The following is a 17,411-nucleotide window of genomic DNA, read 5'->3' as shown; positions in this document are numbered from 1 at the left end:
GTAATTAATAAGTATAGTCCTTCGCTTATAATTAAAGTAAATGTTTCTGGCCACTATAAGAATCATGGACTTCGAAATACATATTAATAACGCTTTGTTCGCTATAATTCTTGATAACAAATACCAAATGGTAAACAATCATTGACCATAATGCCGGTAGGAATTTTACCAGTTCTTTCGACAAACTTCAACATAGTTTCGCGACACAACATGGGTAAACTTGCTTAGTGCACAAACAAGATGCAGTAACCTACTGTTCATCAGTTATGCGCTGAATTATTATGTTTATAGGCGTACAATTAAATCAGACGGAAAATTTTCGAAATGGTTTGTTCTTGCCACAATAAGAAATAATTAATTTTACTTCAATTTGTTTTCAGAACCTTTTATTTTACATAAAAAATATCACAAAACTCACGAGCATTTGGGGTTACACAGCATTTAGTCGTTATAAATGAGTTATGCGCATCTTGTAGATATACGTGAAAGTGAAAGATGAGCTACAAGCGCATTCAGTCTCATAATATTTGTCGAGCTGGAACCGACGATCAGATATACTTTTTCTAACCTTATGACAACGGGATCCAATGAAACCCGAGTTTCATCGAATGATGCGTTTATGCAGTGTTGAAAATTCATTGGCCGTCACCTCAGTCGTTTTCATTAATCTAAATAATGATCATCGTATCGTGGCTGTGACGAAACTAAGGAATGTTATCTCCTCTCCACTCTTCTATGACCCTACATTCCTTTCAAACACAAACTTTCCAGTTTCGAGTCATTTTACACCGATCGATTGAATTCTTCCACTGCTTTTTCGGCACAATCATTTACGTCTTTTTTCAATCTTCTAAATAAACCTGGATTTCTTCAAAACGACTTCAACCATTGCCGCATTTCGGACAAAGCAGCCGCGATTTCAGCCACAGATAAAATTCAACTTCCTTTGCCAGTGGTCCGATCAGAAGTTTCCCCTCCAATGCAGCCTGTATTTTCGATTTCCATGGTACGTCAGTCTTTCTTTTTACCTCTGAAAAGATGAGAAAAATTAATTCCTTTATTGAACTGACTCTCGCAAATTGCACAACAACAAAGGGTCAAAAAAAAAATATCGTATAAATGCACGACTTTGCTTTTTATTGCTTTCAACCGTCGTACGTGGAACGGAATAACGCGGCAGATGCTTAGGAATAATTAGACAATGTTAACTCACGCAATTCTGAATAAACATCCGTGGCTCCCTTGAAGAAGTAGGAGAAGCTACGTTCAAGAGTTTTCAGCGTAGGTCCGATATACTCGAGCAGTCCAACGACAGGATACCACCGTTCAACATTGGCTTGAGCTTCGGCCATTGCCCATGTGCGATTTTCGCTTCTGAAAATAATCGTATGTGAATCAGAGAAGCTACCACACCCATGGACAGTTCGTAACTCGATCCAGACACTGATGCGAGGAAAGAAAGCGGTTCGTGCGGCTACGAAATCGCGAAAGACACCCTGCAGCGTGATTGAAAATGTCATGGGAATGGGGTCGCAAATATTGAACTTGATCCATTGTTCATGTAACCGGGAACTGAGGCCTGACTCAGAACCACTTCTTGCTTATTACGCAACAGCGAAGGATGAAAGAGAATCTCGTGAAACGCAGGACGATTCGTGGGTAGGTGCCTACGGTGCTTGGACAGTGATTGCGAAGGTATAGCACTTTGAGAAACGCGACCATCTGGTTATTCTCACGGGTACGGTTTACGTAACGGTTTATTTGACACTATAACTTCAGTCTCGAGGTTCATCCGCAACAAAGCCATAGGCACGTGAACGCACAATTTATACCCAACCAATAAGTCGTTTTTCGTGGTACTAATCAAACTTTATTTCAGTTCGTGTACACGATTTCATTCGGTTTATTAAATTATTCACCTTGAAACGACAGTGGAGGGAGAGACTACAGAGTGTAAGTGAAAGTATCATGACTCAAAGCGAAACTGGAGATAACGCGGAGTCTCCAGTGAGATATAAGGAAGCTGATACTGTTCAAACCGGAAGTGATCAAGGTAGGCTAAAAGTGTTGGAGGGTTTCAGTTCGCGTGTAAAATGATTCGTAAGGTCTGCAGAAGGGTATGGATGAGTTTATCGATTACTATAAAACTTTTGCAATTGACGTAATAAATAAAGAATGTCTATATATTTACGTGCATCGTGGATCCTGTCCACAAAAATGGGCGATTGCTCCACAATATCTTAACTCAGCAGCGTCATCCTTCTGAAATCTGTAAGTGCGAATAGGAGTTACATCCGAAATAGAAGTGAAACGTTTGGTTGGTAATAGTAGCATGCCGCATATGCTTTATCCGACATAAGTTTAAGGTATGTATTTGAAATGTGCTAGTAGTAATCACGTGGATAGTCCACGCATTCTACACAAAGTAAGACGATAAATTAAAGATCAATATTCAAGATTAAGCCGTGAAAGTCATAGAATTACTATTCTTCGTGTTATTTTTTCACATTTGTAAATGGAACCAGGCATTCGTCTTTTCTCCAATAGACGACTCGTTGATGTGACGAAATGGAATGATTAGACGTTGCCAAAGGCGGTGAGATCGCGTTTTATTTTGTTTTTTCTTTCATCTCGGTCACAATTAGGTTCAAGATCAGCCGTACCTTCGCAGTACTTTAGGGTCGAGTGGGTCCCTGACCATGGAGATATAAGTCGGAGCCTGCCGTCCGAAGGCCGAGAAGTTGAGGAATCTGACGTCAGCGTCAAAGGTCAACGGAACAGCCTCTTGCCTGATGATGGTGGTGATATCTTCGACGAGAAGCTCCTGAGAATATCATCGGTTGCACAATTAGAACTTGCCGACACTTTTTACAGCCTTGATCGACGAGAAGTATACAATACAGATACGTACGAAACATCGTGACGTGAATAATCAATTGCTTCGAAGGAGAATCACCTCGCAATTACATGACTCCCATCGTATACGCGTGAATGTAAAATGTCAGGGTGGCATACCGATTGGTGGGTATATAAATGACTTCTGAACGATGATAAAAATTCAAGGTCGTTTATAAACGTATTTAATAACTCAATAATCGTTCCAAGACGAAGTCGATAGTACGACAAATATACTGCAGGTTTATTAAGTCGACATTCGAGTTGAACAACCAACCGGCTTATGGTAATTGGAGCCTATTCACATGAAAATACCATTCCTCGAGCAGCTTCTAAACATGCCGCATTGAGTTATCGTCTGCAGGTTGTTTGTGAAAGTAAAAATTGAAAGATCTAGGCAAGCGATTCTCGAGAAATATCCTGCAGCTCCAGCTTTCGTAACAGAAAGGATCATTCGCACGCTTCAAATGGTACCTGGACCATCAGATATGCCAACCGAGAAATCTATGAAACTAACTAGTCTGACCGTATGTGGCAACTGCAACGCGCTATCGCGATCAGCTTTCCCTCTTCAAGTACTGACCAGTAACCGTTACTGGGAATAGCTAACTCAATAATGATCTGAGTTTGTTATACTTTACTGTACAGGTAGGTGAAAATACAAGAGCATTTACGATTATGGTTTATATACTGTGATTCAAATTAATCGCATCAGATTTTTACACATTTAAAAAGGCCGTTTGATCTTATGGCATTTGCGGTATCTTTTATTTATATTAGAAATCTTCTTTTTTTTTTATTAAAACTGGTATCTGCGTAGATGTGTGTTTCCGATCTATACGGAATCAAAATTGTCACCTTAACGTTAAATCACATCACTTAAGCTGCAGGAGTAACGATCGAATTGAGGGGCAGATTTAATCCAGTCAAACAATGTTGGACTAATCAGAATTGAAATTTGAATCAGCGGTAAACTTGACCTTGCTAAGTATCCGTATATTTAATGATATACCGAAGATGCGAATGCTGGCGGTAAAATCACACGTTGCGTAACAGATAAATTATATTATATACCTATACGAAATAACGCCTAGGTATAAATGTGCTGATAATAATCACGTATAAAGCGTCTGTTAAAAAACTTCGTCCTTACATGTACTCGTTGCCCTTGTAAGATTTCCATGCGTGTCAAATAATCTTCGTGTTTAACGGATAATTTCAATTATGGTACAAGCATGCGATATCGTTTCGAGCATCATACACAATGGCATGGAAAAAAGGCATGAAAAAGCCATTAAATTCCCGCATGTCTAGAGGACAAATTTAACGAAAATGGTGAAAAATATAATCACGACTATGCTTAGTTAACTTTTCATTGAAGTAGGCATTTTTTATGCTAATATCCGTCTTCCCGAAGTAACTGGACTGTCGCAAATTGACTATCAGCCGATCTGACTCACCTGCTGAAGCGTAGTGAGGAGATTATCGTCCCCGGAAGGCAGCCTGATGTGCTTAAAAGCGTTTCGTCCTTGAAGTCGTTGCAAAATGAGAACCAAAAGTTCCGATCCAGCACCTAAAATCCGCGTTAACATCAGCGTGTTCTCACTCATTTCTGGGATACTTCGACGACCTCCCAGCTCGGCTAAAGACGGGGTCACGTGTCGATGTGCCTGGAAACGAATGTGCAGTTTGACAGAGCATATTATGCAATCGGCATACCATGCGCGTAGATGGAGGCACGTATGTCAAAAGGAGGAAAGCCTTAACCTGGATTACGAAATGAAATTTTTTGTATGCTGTTCGCGTTTGAATATGTGGTTTATAAAACATGACGAATCGGAATGTGAATAGAAAGAAACCGCTCTTTTTTTTATTTGAAAAATGTGTTTTCGATACTCACTATTTTTAATCATCTAGGAATTTAAACGCTTCAATGCATGCATGCGATCTAATGACAAGAACTAATGGGTTTTTTATTTCAAGGTGCATAAGTAATTTGAAGTACAATCAGAAACTCCACCGACAATCAATTCCAGAAGAGAATGCATGGAGTGCTGTACCTACATCGAGTTGCGTGTAAATGAATTTCTCACGTGCTCCATGATGCGCTTTTCACATTCTTGTGCAACATCTCTAAGAGCTTCTGAATCAAGTGAGATAATTGAATGGCGTAATACTTCGGTTTGAAACCATGCGTGAGTAAATATAACGTATAAACGTTAATACGATTCGCGCACCAATGCAGAAGTGACGCGCAAATTTTGCATGACGAAATCCGCCCGTTTTCGCGAATTAACATTCTCTCTACCATTCATGATTCCTTTGAAGAAACTTCGGTAATAACATACAGGTCTATGTATTGTTTATGATCTTAAGTGAAATTTATACCGCAAGTCTGTTAACACCAATGTCACGCTCTCTAATCTTGACAGTTGCATTATTTCTAAGCACGCACTAGTTAGTCTAGAAGACAGCACATCTGTATTTTTTATTCACTTCGTACTGAACTTTTATGCAAAGCAATTTAAACGATACAGGAAAATTGTCTTACCCAATTCAGGAATAAATTGCACGAACCTCACCAATATCACATTACAAGTACCAATGCATGCAGAGAAATAGTCGAACGTTGCAAACCAAAATGAAATGTGTCAATAATTTATAATCATACGGCAGCAGTTTGTATATGATTCATTAATTCTTTTTTCACCTCAATTTGTAACGTTCATTTCAGAAGAATGATTCTGTATTTCAACTTATTACCTAATTTGAATAGAAATCTGCGAGTACCACAATCTGAACAGGAAAGTTTAATTAAAATTATACCCACCTGAGAATAATCCCTCCTCGAATTATTGATCTGCAGGCTTGACGAGTATCTGTCGGCATCTGTCGTCATCGGGAGGCTAACCTTTGAAGATAAGTGTTCCGGCTGCATAATTGCCTTATTAAATACAATGAAAGCCACGGTGAGACAAGCAATCAGGCTCGTTAGCAAATTAGTGTTGGAGCGACGCATCCTCGGAAATTTATTCTTACTCTTGATCACTCGTTTACTCGTTTACATGACTCGGGATACTATAATCAATCGACGTACACAATGTTGCGGATGCAGACGAAAACTGCAGTGCAAAAGGCACCGAACTGCTACTGATTTTCAACGTTTGAGTCTGCCGCGCGACTGGAGAGAATGCCAGTGGGTCACAGACTTCTCAGTCAGCAATCCCCACATCCTCCGCATTATGGACCTGACCCTCCGCCCCCACCTTCTTCCTCCGTAAGATCGGAAATCCTTACGTGATTTATACTTACGCCAAACTGTTCTGAACGCACGATAATTCATAATCATGTATTTTTTCCTTCACTGCGGCACCGTGAAGTTCGTATGAGTTGTGAAAAATTTATGGGTCTAATGACGGGCGTTCATTTTCACTTTCATTTATTTGAGAACGAATGACCATGGTACCTATGAATTTTTCAAAACTTATGTAACGTAATAATTGATCGAGAAAATTGTTCGTGATTATATTTCGATTTTACTTCTACTTAATAAATACCACGTCAAAAAATCATATATTCAAATGAACGTCGAATAATTAATGTACGTTGCCACAACCGATGCTGAATTTCTTATTTAATTTTTGCAAATTTCAGCTTTGAGCAGAATAAATTCAATCGTAACATAGTGCTCTCGTGCCCGGCAGTTGCGAAAACGACTCATTGTTAGTCGCAAAGATGCCCCGAGGGCAATTTCATAATCGGATTACCATCGACATTACGTTTGGGTACAAAGGATGATAGGTTATTAATTTTAGAGAGGAAAGGTGATGTGACCTCAGCAGAAAATAAAAGAGGGAATGTTCGATTTAAGAAGTACCTTTGTATACATGCGCATGTTATTGCTTTACTACAGTGGAAACTTTCGAATTGATAATCCTTCGGGTAACGTAACGTGGTCAGAAACAACAAAAAATAATTAATACACGAATTTCTGTGCATGAACTTTACGTGACTACAGTTTCACCCTCGATGCAGCGAATTTTACGATTGTAACTATCTTCAATTTCGATAACGAAACACCCAATTATTACGGTCAGTCATCGTATACAATTTACATACGATAAACGTCAGAAAAAAATAATTACATAACTACCGAAACCTTGTTGCAGGCATTAAGAACATGTTTGGTTTGTATAGCGTATGCATGTAGAGAACATTTATTATTTGTCATAATTTTTACACCAATTTAATTAAATTGCATTCAATTTGTTTAGATCCAGATCAAATTTCAAGTATCAAGATCGCATTTACAGAAAAATTCAACGTGACTGAAATTTACCGTACAAATAAATGATTAGCATTTGCTTCTTTTCTTAACTTAAATGTAATATAGTTCAGTAATTTTGTAAGTGGCTTTGCCCATTTATTTTACGTACACTAAGAAAAATTTCATGTGTCATAGTAACTAGAAAAATAAAGTAAAACAGTTATCGTTGAAAAAAAACAGTCGCTACTGTCGATACTTTTTGGGTAATTGCAATGCAAAATCAGTGTGTTCGGTTTACTCTACTTTTTTAGTTAAATAAGGCTTTAACATCAACTTATCGCAGCACAAGCATTAAATTTTCGAAACAGTTACAAGAAAATATAGTAGCAGTGATCGTAATGGGAAAGAATAGTAACGGATACTAGACTTTCTGTTAACAGTTACAAAACTAATTTTCATTTTGTACCTAGAATATTTATACTATATTTTTCGATTGTGGTGAAAAGTGAAAATAATTAAGGACTGAGCTGCAACCGGAACTATAAATTTCTCTCACTGTAATCTTCGTTTCCTTTTATAGACAGCTATTGTAGAATCGGTATTCCAGATAACCCTGTTCGTTCTCGACTGTATATTATTATACCGTATAACGCATTCGTCAGCTACAGGAGCGACGATAAGCTGCCGACGTTGCTCTTTGTGGAAAATCGCTGACAGCGAAAAGTGGTGCAAGTTGACGGACGCAATTCAGCAAATAAAATAATCGCGAAGTATGAGAGAATTTGTTCGCGCATCGAGCCGTAAATGTCGGCGGCGCGTTCGCGTCCCGCTCGCGTTTAAAAATCATCGGCTAGTTCGTATAAATTCCACCAGCCGGCCGGCAGAGCTGCGCACATCTGTATGGTCCACGTGGTTATTTGCGCAAGGATTGGATGGAAACTTCTGGGTTGTATTCTCTATTATATATATAGATATATGCTTATGCACCAGTGGCTAAATTAATTAAAGGCACCGAACCCAAACACTAGTATCTACTGGAAGATGGCCGTGTACAACTCGCGATTAAAAAAGAACTGGGAGGATTTGGACGTGACGAAGGAAGAGCTAGAGACGATAACCGACTGTCTTAAGAAAGAGGAGTTCCGGAAACTCCTGTTCGATTACGCAGAGGAGGTGACGAACCCCGAGAACAAGAAACTGTACCAGTCGGAGATCGCGCAGCTGGAGAGAGAGAGAGGCGTAGACGTGACGTTCGTTAACCCTGAGCCGGGTTACGTAATAAAAACAAGCGTCGACGGGTGCAGGAAGTGCTTTGTAAACATAAGCCAAAGCTCGAGTGTCGGCAAGCCTTCGAGCCGGCCGACCTGCGAGGGTGGTAGCCGGGGTTTGCAGTGGTCCATTCCCCACACCTTGGCTCCCCCCCGCGATGACCTCGACAAGAAGAGCGCCCGGTGCGTCGTCTTCGACGTGGTGTTCCACCCGGACACCCTGCACTTGGCCAGCAAGAATTCCAAGTTCCGGGAGACCGTTAATCAGACGGCGTTGGACGGTGTCGAGAGCAGTTTTAAAGTTAAGCTAGACCGGAACAACATCAAGTTCCCCAAGATGAGCTTCAAGGGTGTCAGCCAGCCGACGGTGATCAGAAAGAAGTCGGAGCGGCCGGCGGTGCCCTCGGACGTTGACCTTGAGCCGGAGATCTACCAGAAGCTGATGACCAGCTACGACGAGAGCCGTGAGGAGCAGCTTCGAGCCATGGACAAACCGGCCGAGCGGCGGTCGCCTTCGACTAAATATTTCAACGAGAGAAGGAGCACGGAGAGCGAGTGCTCCGCGTACACCACGCCAAAGTTCGTCGTCAAGCATCAGGACAGCGTCGATATACAAGACTTTCATAATCACAAAAATGCCAGACTCCATAAAGCTATTCCCAAGAAACTTGTCGTTGAAATCGACCTTCCCCTTCTTAAAAGCGCCGGCGACGCCACCCTTGATGTTCAAGAACGGCTGGTAATGCTGAAGAGCGAGAAACCCGCTAAATACCAGCTTCAACTCCCCCTGCCGTACAGTGTCGATCCAGACAACGGCGGCGCAAAATTTGACCCTAAAAACAAGAAGCTCACTGTCACTCTGCCTGTTCTCAGGGGCGTCGTTCCGCTCTGTGACAACAGGGAGGACAGTGGAGTCGACAGTGATCATGGCAGCCCTTTGGCAGACTCTGGCGATGATGAAGGAGCCGAGAAAAAGGCACTGGTTACCGTTATCGACAGGGAAAGTGCGTTTGGTGAATGTGAGGAAGATACCGCGCTAAGAACTAGTAACCAAAGCGTACCTGACGAGCCGGCGTTCATGAACCCTGATGTCAAATATTCCCTTCCTGCCTTTAGCTGTAATTGTTATGATAAAACTCTTGCTTTTACTATCCACCTCAAAAATGTTGATCCTGATTCGATACGGCATAAAATGCTGAAAGAGAATTCGGGCGTTCATGTGCTTCTTACCTCGGTCGGAGCTGGATTTTTTCCCGTTTATTATTCTATGTGCTTTAAGACTGGGCGAGAATCTATTCGTCCCGAATCACTGGTCATAGAGCCTTGGGATAACAATGTTGTCATTACCGTCGCCTTGGAAGATTGCAGGGAAGACGTGAGCAAGTACTTCGTTGGAATTGACGAGGAGTTTATGGAACTCAGGGAACTATTCGCCCCTGTTTCCCTCCAAAATAAACTCAATGAACTTATGGTAACATTTATTTATTATGCTCATCATACTTTTCTCTTCCTATCGAAAACCGATTTGATCCTCTGCGGTCAAAGCGGTCTGTGTAAATTAGGTGAGCCACGTGCTACTTTTCATCAAATTTGTCACTGTCCATAACATATTTTATTCAACGCTTGGCATACTTTATTAAAACGCTTTATTCGCACACATTTTGAAATAATGGTCTAGGTATTACTTGACACTTTTTCAATCATTACAAATTGTTTATTATTCAGAATTTTCTATTTTGTAACACGTGTATTACAGTCTGATTCAGCATACTTGCAAAAAAAACGAGGATAGCATTGTTTGTTTTGATTTCGGCGTGACCCAGTCTTTTCGCGTAATAGATTATTTATTATCTCGCTCAATTTTACACAGCACGTATGTGTATTTAACAGCACATGGAGGTAATCCAATGTTGCATCAGTCTAGCACTGATAATACTTATCTTATCGATTGAAATACCTTTTGACGTGTATATACAAAGTCCTATTCACCCTCACCAGTACGTCATGTTCAATTCTCTGTAAAATAAGAATTTCTTTCTTGATTTTTTCATTTTATAATTGTGCATTATCAATCTACCTGAGCTAACAATCTTGCACAAGCCATTGCGAAATTATTACTGAAATTGTACAAGAAGATATGCTTTGATTATTATGAAACTTGAATGCAGTAATAGTTTCTACATATCTTACATATACCAGTAAGGATTGAGTTTGACTTCCCTGATAATAGCCTGAAACTGAACAATTGTGAATTGAAATTGACATTCTTTTCCTCTTCAGATTCAGCCTTGTCTGCAAACAAATAAGAAGATTGAAGTTATGGGAGAAGGCGATGACATTGTGATTAATATAACGCCAAATCAGTTGGACTCAGACGATGAGGCAGAGCGCGAAGATACAGACTCTTCACGATACGACGATCATAGATCGATATCAGAAAGTAGTGGTGATGAATTAGGAAATATTCCTGGTCCTGCGGGCAGGTCCAAGGGTATACTAAAGTCCCGTCGTAATTATGGCTTTACACGTTCGGTTTCCGAATCGAGCGTAGACGATAGCGCTATGCTTGCTTCTTCTATAGACTTCCATTCCGACTCAATTCCAGAAATAAATTCTGAGTCTGGAAGTTCGAGTTTGAAGAAGACAGTTCGTTTTAATGATGTTGTCGCTCGCCAGTTATACAGGTAATCTTTTGCCAGTCTTTTAACGTATTCTTGTCCCTTTTTTTTTCTCTTCCCTTTCCTTGAACTTGTATTCTTGGCTTTGTTCCATCAAACTTTTTTTATAGCACTGAAGCATCACAATATCTTTGAATAAATAAATTTTGGTGAATCAGGAACCTACAAATTTTTACAGATCCAACTCAAGTATCCTAGGACAGCGTAAGAAGAACCAGCGTAAATTACGCAATAAGAAACGTGCGCACGATCGTAGAACTAGTGAAAGTGAAAACTCCGAGAGCGAGGAGCGTGCGGAAAAGTACAAAATTAGCCCTAAAAATACCCCGGTGGAAAATAGCGTCCATGAAAATGTGAAGCCAATATTAAATTACGATAAATCGATGGTACACAAAAAATCTGAGCACATCGATATAGAAAATCAAAAAAATCACAACTCTCATTCCAGTAAACGAAACGATGAGAGTACAGAGAAAAATCATTGGAATGATGATAATGAAAATGGTACAAACGCTGTTACAGAAGTCTTTAAGAACGATTTAATTTTTGATCTTGATATTTAATTTATTCCGATTAATGCAATTCCATTTGATGGCTGGTTCTGAATAATTTATAATATTTGTATACCTTAGTTCAAAGAGATCAATCGAGAGTAGATACCTGATCCATGAGATAATAGGGAAGAATACGGTTTTCGATTTCAATGGCGATAAGTAAGAGCAAGAGACAAGTTGAACAGTGGGGAGGAAAAAGTAACACAAATTTTCTCACACGTTCGAGTACAAGATTTCTGAGAGATGAATTATTACTATTATTTTCACGTACGTCTTGTATAGCTCACTAACGACTGCTAGGCTAGGTTTGAGATATATTGATAAAGTTTTAAATGCAACATGCATACACACGTACTAAATATTATGCAATCAATCGTACTATTTTATAGAGTGAAAATTTCTAATCGTTTATTGATTTTTACACGAATTTATACACTTTCATACTAATCGGGAGGTAATGTTCACTCACCATTGATTTGTATAAAAATATTATACTTAATTAAATTGTAGACAATATACAAAGTATAAAGTGAGATCATTAGAGATTCGGCAATATCGGTTAATTGTAAGTAAAATCAGAAACGGTACAGGCAAAATTTGATGAACTTTGCTCAATAGACAAATACAGTCTTTTTGGCTACATATCGAATTTTAAACTTTACAACCGTATTCAACCTTATAATAGTACTGCGGGATAGACAATAGTATTTTACACGCTAAATTAATTATTTCTACATGCACGGGATCAATGAAAAATTCATTGGTCAATATATATTATACCTGGTATTATAAATACGAAAGAAAATTATATATTATGATTTAAAAGGATATTTTGTTCCCAGTGTAATAATCCATGAGAAGAAAATGGGTAATAAACAGTTATGTTATGCAAATAAGGGTTACCTGAATCTTGTATCATTCAAATGCACAGCACAAGAGCGTACAGGGTAACAATATTCTGCAATTAAGAATAGAATTGAACAAAGACAATGACAAAATTTAATGTGCGATTGATTAGACTAATTTCGAATGTTGAACGATGCAACTGACGACCGTTCCACAGTTATAATCGCTCGGATCGCAGTTGTCTGAGTTGAGTGGTTTCCGAGATTCAAATTAACGCCTGACGCGGCGTGTAAAGGCAACCCTACAAACATGTTTCCTGCACCATTAGCTGCACGCATAAATGTCGCGTAGCTGGATCGTAAGGATTAGTAACAACAAATGTCGTCGACAATGTGTCGGCGAGATTGCGAAAAGTCACCAGGCTATGCAAAATTCGCAAGATACTATTATGAAAGCTACACATCCAAATAGCAGTATCTGCAAATCTACATGCATGGTATAGCGGGATGTACAGACATGTTAACGATAACTTATATGAGTTTCGAATCTGTGATCAAACATTGTGAAAAGAAGGGCTGAGGTTTTTTTTTGATTTTCACCTATTTTTACGCAAATTCTATGCGGCAAAAAGTCGTCAGAGAATTTAGTCTACCCCTGACACTGTTTGCTACGGCGACTCTCTAAACATCTTATCGGTCGAGTTTTGTTTCCTAGGATCGTGCAGCGTCAGGCCGGATTTTCGCGGACGTCAAATTGACGCGACGACAACTTGACACGGCACACTGATCTCTACAATAACAAGATCAGTGACACGGCAGCGCTAATCGTAAGACGTTGGCAGCTGAAAGACGCTCATGAAAATGGGCACGACGCAACAGCAAAACGCCGCGCGTCGAAAATCACGTAGTTATGTTAGTGCATCTCAATAACATTTTTATTCGAAGATTTAAAAATCTGAGATTGTTAATTGGGAGTGTGAAGAGATGGACAAAATGAGGAAACGAGACGCAGTAGCTGATGGTGTATTTAATTAGGACTGCGCGTAATCGATTCCTCTCCCAAAATTACTTCGATATAGTGCATCAAAGAACTGATCTAAGTATTTTTCAAAAGCGGCCAAATTTCAACTGAAAAAGTCCAATGGGGTTAACCAGCCTTTTTTTGTTTCCGATTTGCAGAACTCTGAAACCTTTCGCTTCAAATCATTTTGCAGGAATCTCTTTACACTGATTGGACCCCCAGGAATGTCTGAATATATTTCCGATCAACGTATTTTATTCGGTTGAAAGTTACCAGAAAATCCCATTCGACGCCTAATGCCACGTGCAAGGGCAATTTTTCGAATATTTGACCGCATGGTGCGCAACTTGCATGGCATTTCCGACCGGTCGAGAATTGCTTCTGAGCGCAGCGTGAAGTCAGTCGCTCCCGAGCAGCCGTAGCGAAGTCACGTAAGCCGTAAGTCAAGAATTCAAATCCTCATGGACAGGCTTCGACTATTTGGGACATGGCCAAACACTAATATTTTATGGTTAAAAAAAAGGCTGTGTAACGTTATTCGATCAGTGCATTCCCACGTGAAACTCGCTGTGGATAATATACAAACGGCATGCAGCGTATTGCCGGCAGAAGAACCGAGTTACTGAAATGAAAACAGCCGGGGACATCGAAGGTGAGTTTCGTGTATAAAATTTTCATTCTTTGGTGCAACTTCAGCTTCTAGCGATTTCGATTCTCGAGTCGCTGTGTCGGGTGTCGTTTGTTATTGTTTGTGCGGTTGACTTTCGTTAAGTGCGTAGTTGCATTGTTAGCAAGTTTAACTGACGATGAGTCTGTTTAGGCAGCCAAATACAACACGAAAAGTTCGAATGGACTTGGAATCGAGTGTAATTATTACGCTGCAAATTTTTAGACTTCAGTTTTCTTTCTAACATTCTGGAAAAACGGGCCTCGCGGAAAGTGACCTTCGTGCGAGTTGCATCTCTCACGTGGACACACGTTTGGGAAATGATAATATTATTACGTGGTTGATTTTGGCGTTGTTTCTTACGTGACAACAAGCTGTAAGCGATTGCACAAGAAAGATTCTCGATTTGGTAATCCTTTATTACATTTTAACAAAAGTTAATGCAACACGGCGTTATTAATCGTTTCGAAATTTCGAGTGAATCCAGATCGTCAACTGTTAATGATTCCTCATACCTATCATGTATGCATATTTTGTTAGCTCACCTGATTGCAGAAACAAACTGCAATAGCGTTGATTGGCATCAGATATTACCTGAATTGAATGGCCCTCTCTATAAATCTTGGTAGACGTCACTGAATAGATATAAAAGATAAAACAATCCTAATCATTTCTCATTTATTAATGTAACCAATAAGATTTTCCAAAGCTTGGAATATAATACAATACTTATAAACCAAAATTGCATATGTTTAAAAATTGAGTATACGGCTCTTGAAATAGATCAAATATTAACAAAATGTTGTTCTTTTACCTGATTACAGAATTGAACTACTGCAAGAATGATCGAGGTTAATGAGTATCCGCATTAAGTGACTCGAAGTAATATATGTTGGAAAACAAAATGCAGAAGTTTAGCAGGTCACAATTTTATGAAAGACTAGAAAACAGGTACACATTTAAGATTATTCTTGATTATGCCTTTGGACGACTTTCAATCTGAGAACTTTATCAATTAGTTGAAATTGATTCGTTTTGAGTCCTTCATTATATTTAAAAACAACAGTAATTTTTCAACGTCATGTATATTAATTATGCAAAACAAGTACTTATAAAATGTTATTTTGTACCTGTTAACAGGGATACAACGTATTGCAGCACTATCAACCACATTTAGCGATGATCTGAATGACGTAACCCAATCAATCGATCTCTGACAACAAACTGAAAATTAAACCACCCGCCATGCAGTGAATAAAACTAAAAGGTAAATTCAACATGAATTTTAATTATCATGTCCCTTTTGATTGGAAATGATTTTAGATGGTAGCTGCTCACTAATTTTATTACGTATTTATTCAATATCTGTGCGTATTTTATTACTCCTCTGGTATTAATTTCAGCACTTCATTTATAAATCAATCAGAAACCACTGAAATATCGTGCAAATAACTTATTTTGGCGCAAATGGTCTGTAGTGACATGAAATCTGATCCAATTACATTGTGCGAGTAATATTTATTTACATTCTTATTGTAGTATGAAAAGTGTGTCACCACCATACAAACTGAGATGCTACGGCAACATCATGCTATACATGTAAAGTGTGGAGCAGCCCGAAGGAGGTAAGAAAACTTATTTTAATCATTGCTTAATAATTCAATGTGTGGTACATTTGATACCTAATTTTTGTCATTGCGTAACTTGTGGTGAAAAAATATGGAAGTAGACAACAGTAATAATTCATCTGAGAACTGAAAATCCAGTTTGCTAAATTAATTCGAGCTTTCTTTTCCGCTTTTTCAGAGCTAAGCAGAGACATCCGAGTAACTTCTCCATTACTCAGCAACGTTGGTGAGTTTGCATGCGTTTGGGTTACTGGTGTATTTCCCTGGGACTCCTCCATAACGTGGCGTGGCGGTAACAATTGTTACACAAATCTTCGATATCTTAGCTTCATGGATAGGCTCATTCATGATCGCAACGGTGCTTGACTTTAAGTTAGATCGATTTCTATTTATGTTGCAGTTGAATTATTTTACCATAGTCATTCAAAGTTAGAAATTTTGCACGTTGCTAAAAGTGGAATGAGCATCGCGACAGGTCACCATCACTTACTCAGCATTCGCGAAAACCAACTGTGTTTAGCTTGTACCGATATAATTACCTACCTATGTTTGAATTTTCTCATGATGTCGTTTAAGTGGTGGATATACCTGAGGTTTAAACATATTCCAACAATTGTTTAATCGATAGCAATTCAAAGTCTGGCAGAATGTAACCTAATTAAATTGCATGATATATCTTGAATCATTTTCGATTTCTTAGTACTCAGCAGCTATCGAATAACAACAGGCTTAGCTCGCTTAGAAAAATGCTAATTAGCATACAGGATGTTTTTAATCCATCTTACAAAAGGTTGATGTACCGATAGTCAGCAAGCGGTTAATAAAATACTATTTTCGCTGACTATGGTACAAAAACATTTTGCTCCCCACAGGTAACCAATGAAAAAGTAAGTCACAGTGACCACGGCGCAAATGAGGAAGAATGATGTGTGTTGGAAAGATTGGATAATCGTTTAGAGCGAATATAGGTAATCGGGTAGGTAGGTGGTCGTTGTGGGATCCGTCGCGAGTTTGATGCAGATGTGCGTGTGAATCTCTTTTCACGATTTCCGTTGGGTTGTTCCGTTGGTAATCAGGCGAGGGTAGGAAGGTCGCGATGTGCCGCGATGTTACTAACTTTTGTAACCCACAGCGTCAAATGATCACAGTGATTTTTTTTCAGAAACACGTAAAATACTCGAGTATAAGAGTCTTCGAACTATTACTGAGCTTTTAAATTCCAACGTGGTTCAATTTCCCATTTCTTGTCGCTCTGCTATCATTTTGCAGTTGTTATTCAATTCGATTATTTGGTCATTATCGGTAATTATTTTATTCAACTGATTTCTGTGATCGTCTGAATGGGCAAAACGCATCTCTGAACCATCTATCGCGTTCCGTGGTACGCTGGATGGGGAGAAATGCTGAGCCCGAAGACTTCGCGTCGAAGAGGACCACCGACCGTCACGCCACACAATAATGCATGTCCTCCAACCTTCCTCCCGGACTTGACTCGCATCTCAGAACAACAATTCGCATCGCAATGTGTCGGATTCAAAAAGACGCAGATGCGGATTGGGTTTCTACAGAATTTTGCGACAAGTCCTAG

General features: G+C 39.3%; 2 protein-coding genes and 1 long non-coding RNA gene across 3 annotated transcripts; 2 read left to right on the top strand and 1 right to left on the bottom strand.

Moving 5' to 3' along the window:
- Nucleotides 1-369: 369 nt before the first annotated feature.
- LOC124298077 (uronyl 2-sulfotransferase-like) lies at nucleotides 370-6,964 on the bottom strand. Its single transcript, XM_046749659.1, has 6 exons — nucleotides 5,726-6,964; nucleotides 4,356-4,565; nucleotides 2,664-2,824; nucleotides 2,192-2,269; nucleotides 1,214-1,374; nucleotides 370-1,030 (listed from the first exon to the last, which is right to left on the bottom strand). Exons 1-6 carry the CDS (start codon nucleotides 5,912-5,914, stop codon nucleotides 882-884), a joined length of 948 nt encoding a protein of 315 aa, XP_046605615.1. The 5' UTR covers nucleotides 5,915-6,964; the 3' UTR covers nucleotides 370-881.
- Nucleotides 6,965-8,078: 1,114 nt separating this feature from the next.
- Nucleotides 8,079-12,558, top strand: LOC124297655 (protein kintoun). The gene is made up of 3 exons (XM_046748908.1): nucleotides 8,079-9,901; nucleotides 10,711-11,114; nucleotides 11,287-12,558. The coding sequence occupies exons 1-3, from the start codon at nucleotides 8,204-8,206 to the stop codon at nucleotides 11,669-11,671; spliced, it is 2,487 nt and encodes an 828-aa protein (XP_046604864.1). The 5' UTR covers nucleotides 8,079-8,203; the 3' UTR covers nucleotides 11,672-12,558.
- Nucleotides 12,559-13,949: 1,391 nt separating this feature from the next.
- LOC124297649 (uncharacterized) lies at nucleotides 13,950-17,099 on the top strand. Its single transcript, XR_006906650.1, has 5 exons — nucleotides 13,950-14,180; nucleotides 15,020-15,146; nucleotides 15,336-15,462; nucleotides 15,735-15,820; nucleotides 16,002-17,099. It is a non-coding gene; the product is annotated as an uncharacterized LOC124297649 (long non-coding RNA).
- Nucleotides 17,100-17,411: the final 312 nt, after the last annotated feature.

This window comes from Neodiprion virginianus, chromosome 2 (assembly GCF_021901495.1).
Source record: "Neodiprion virginianus isolate iyNeoVirg1 chromosome 2, iyNeoVirg1.1, whole genome shotgun sequence".
Lineage (NCBI taxonomy): Eukaryota > Metazoa > Arthropoda > Insecta > Hymenoptera > Diprionidae > Neodiprion > Neodiprion virginianus.
The sequence above is the reverse complement of the archived record's forward strand: the minus strand, read 5'-3'. Positions and strand labels throughout refer to the sequence as shown.

Excerpts from the sequence above, each read along its gene's own strand:
- LOC124297655 (XM_046748908.1), top strand. The coding sequence starts at position 8,204 with ATGGCCGTGTACAACTCGCGATTAAAAAAGAACTGGGAGGATTTGGAC. Across the intron at positions 9,902-10,710 it reads ATAAACTCAATGAACTTATG|ATTCAGCCTTGTCTGCAAAC; the intron begins GTAACATTTATT and ends TTTCCTCTTCAG. Across the intron at positions 11,115-11,286 it reads GTCGCTCGCCAGTTATACAG|ATCCAACTCAAGTATCCTAG; the intron begins GTAATCTTTTGC and ends AAATTTTTACAG.
- LOC124298077 (XM_046749659.1), bottom strand. The coding sequence starts at position 5,914 with ATGCGTCGCTCCAACACTAATTTGCTAACGAGCCTGATTGCTTGTCTC. Across the intron at positions 4,566-5,725 it reads CGAGGAGGGATTATTCTCAG|GCACATCGACACGTGACCCC; the intron begins GTGGGTATAATT and ends ATTCGTTTCCAG. Across the intron at positions 1,031-1,213 it reads GGATGTTTATTCAGAATTGC|AGGTAAAAAGAAAGACTGAC; the intron begins GTGAGTTAACAT and ends TCATCTTTTCAG.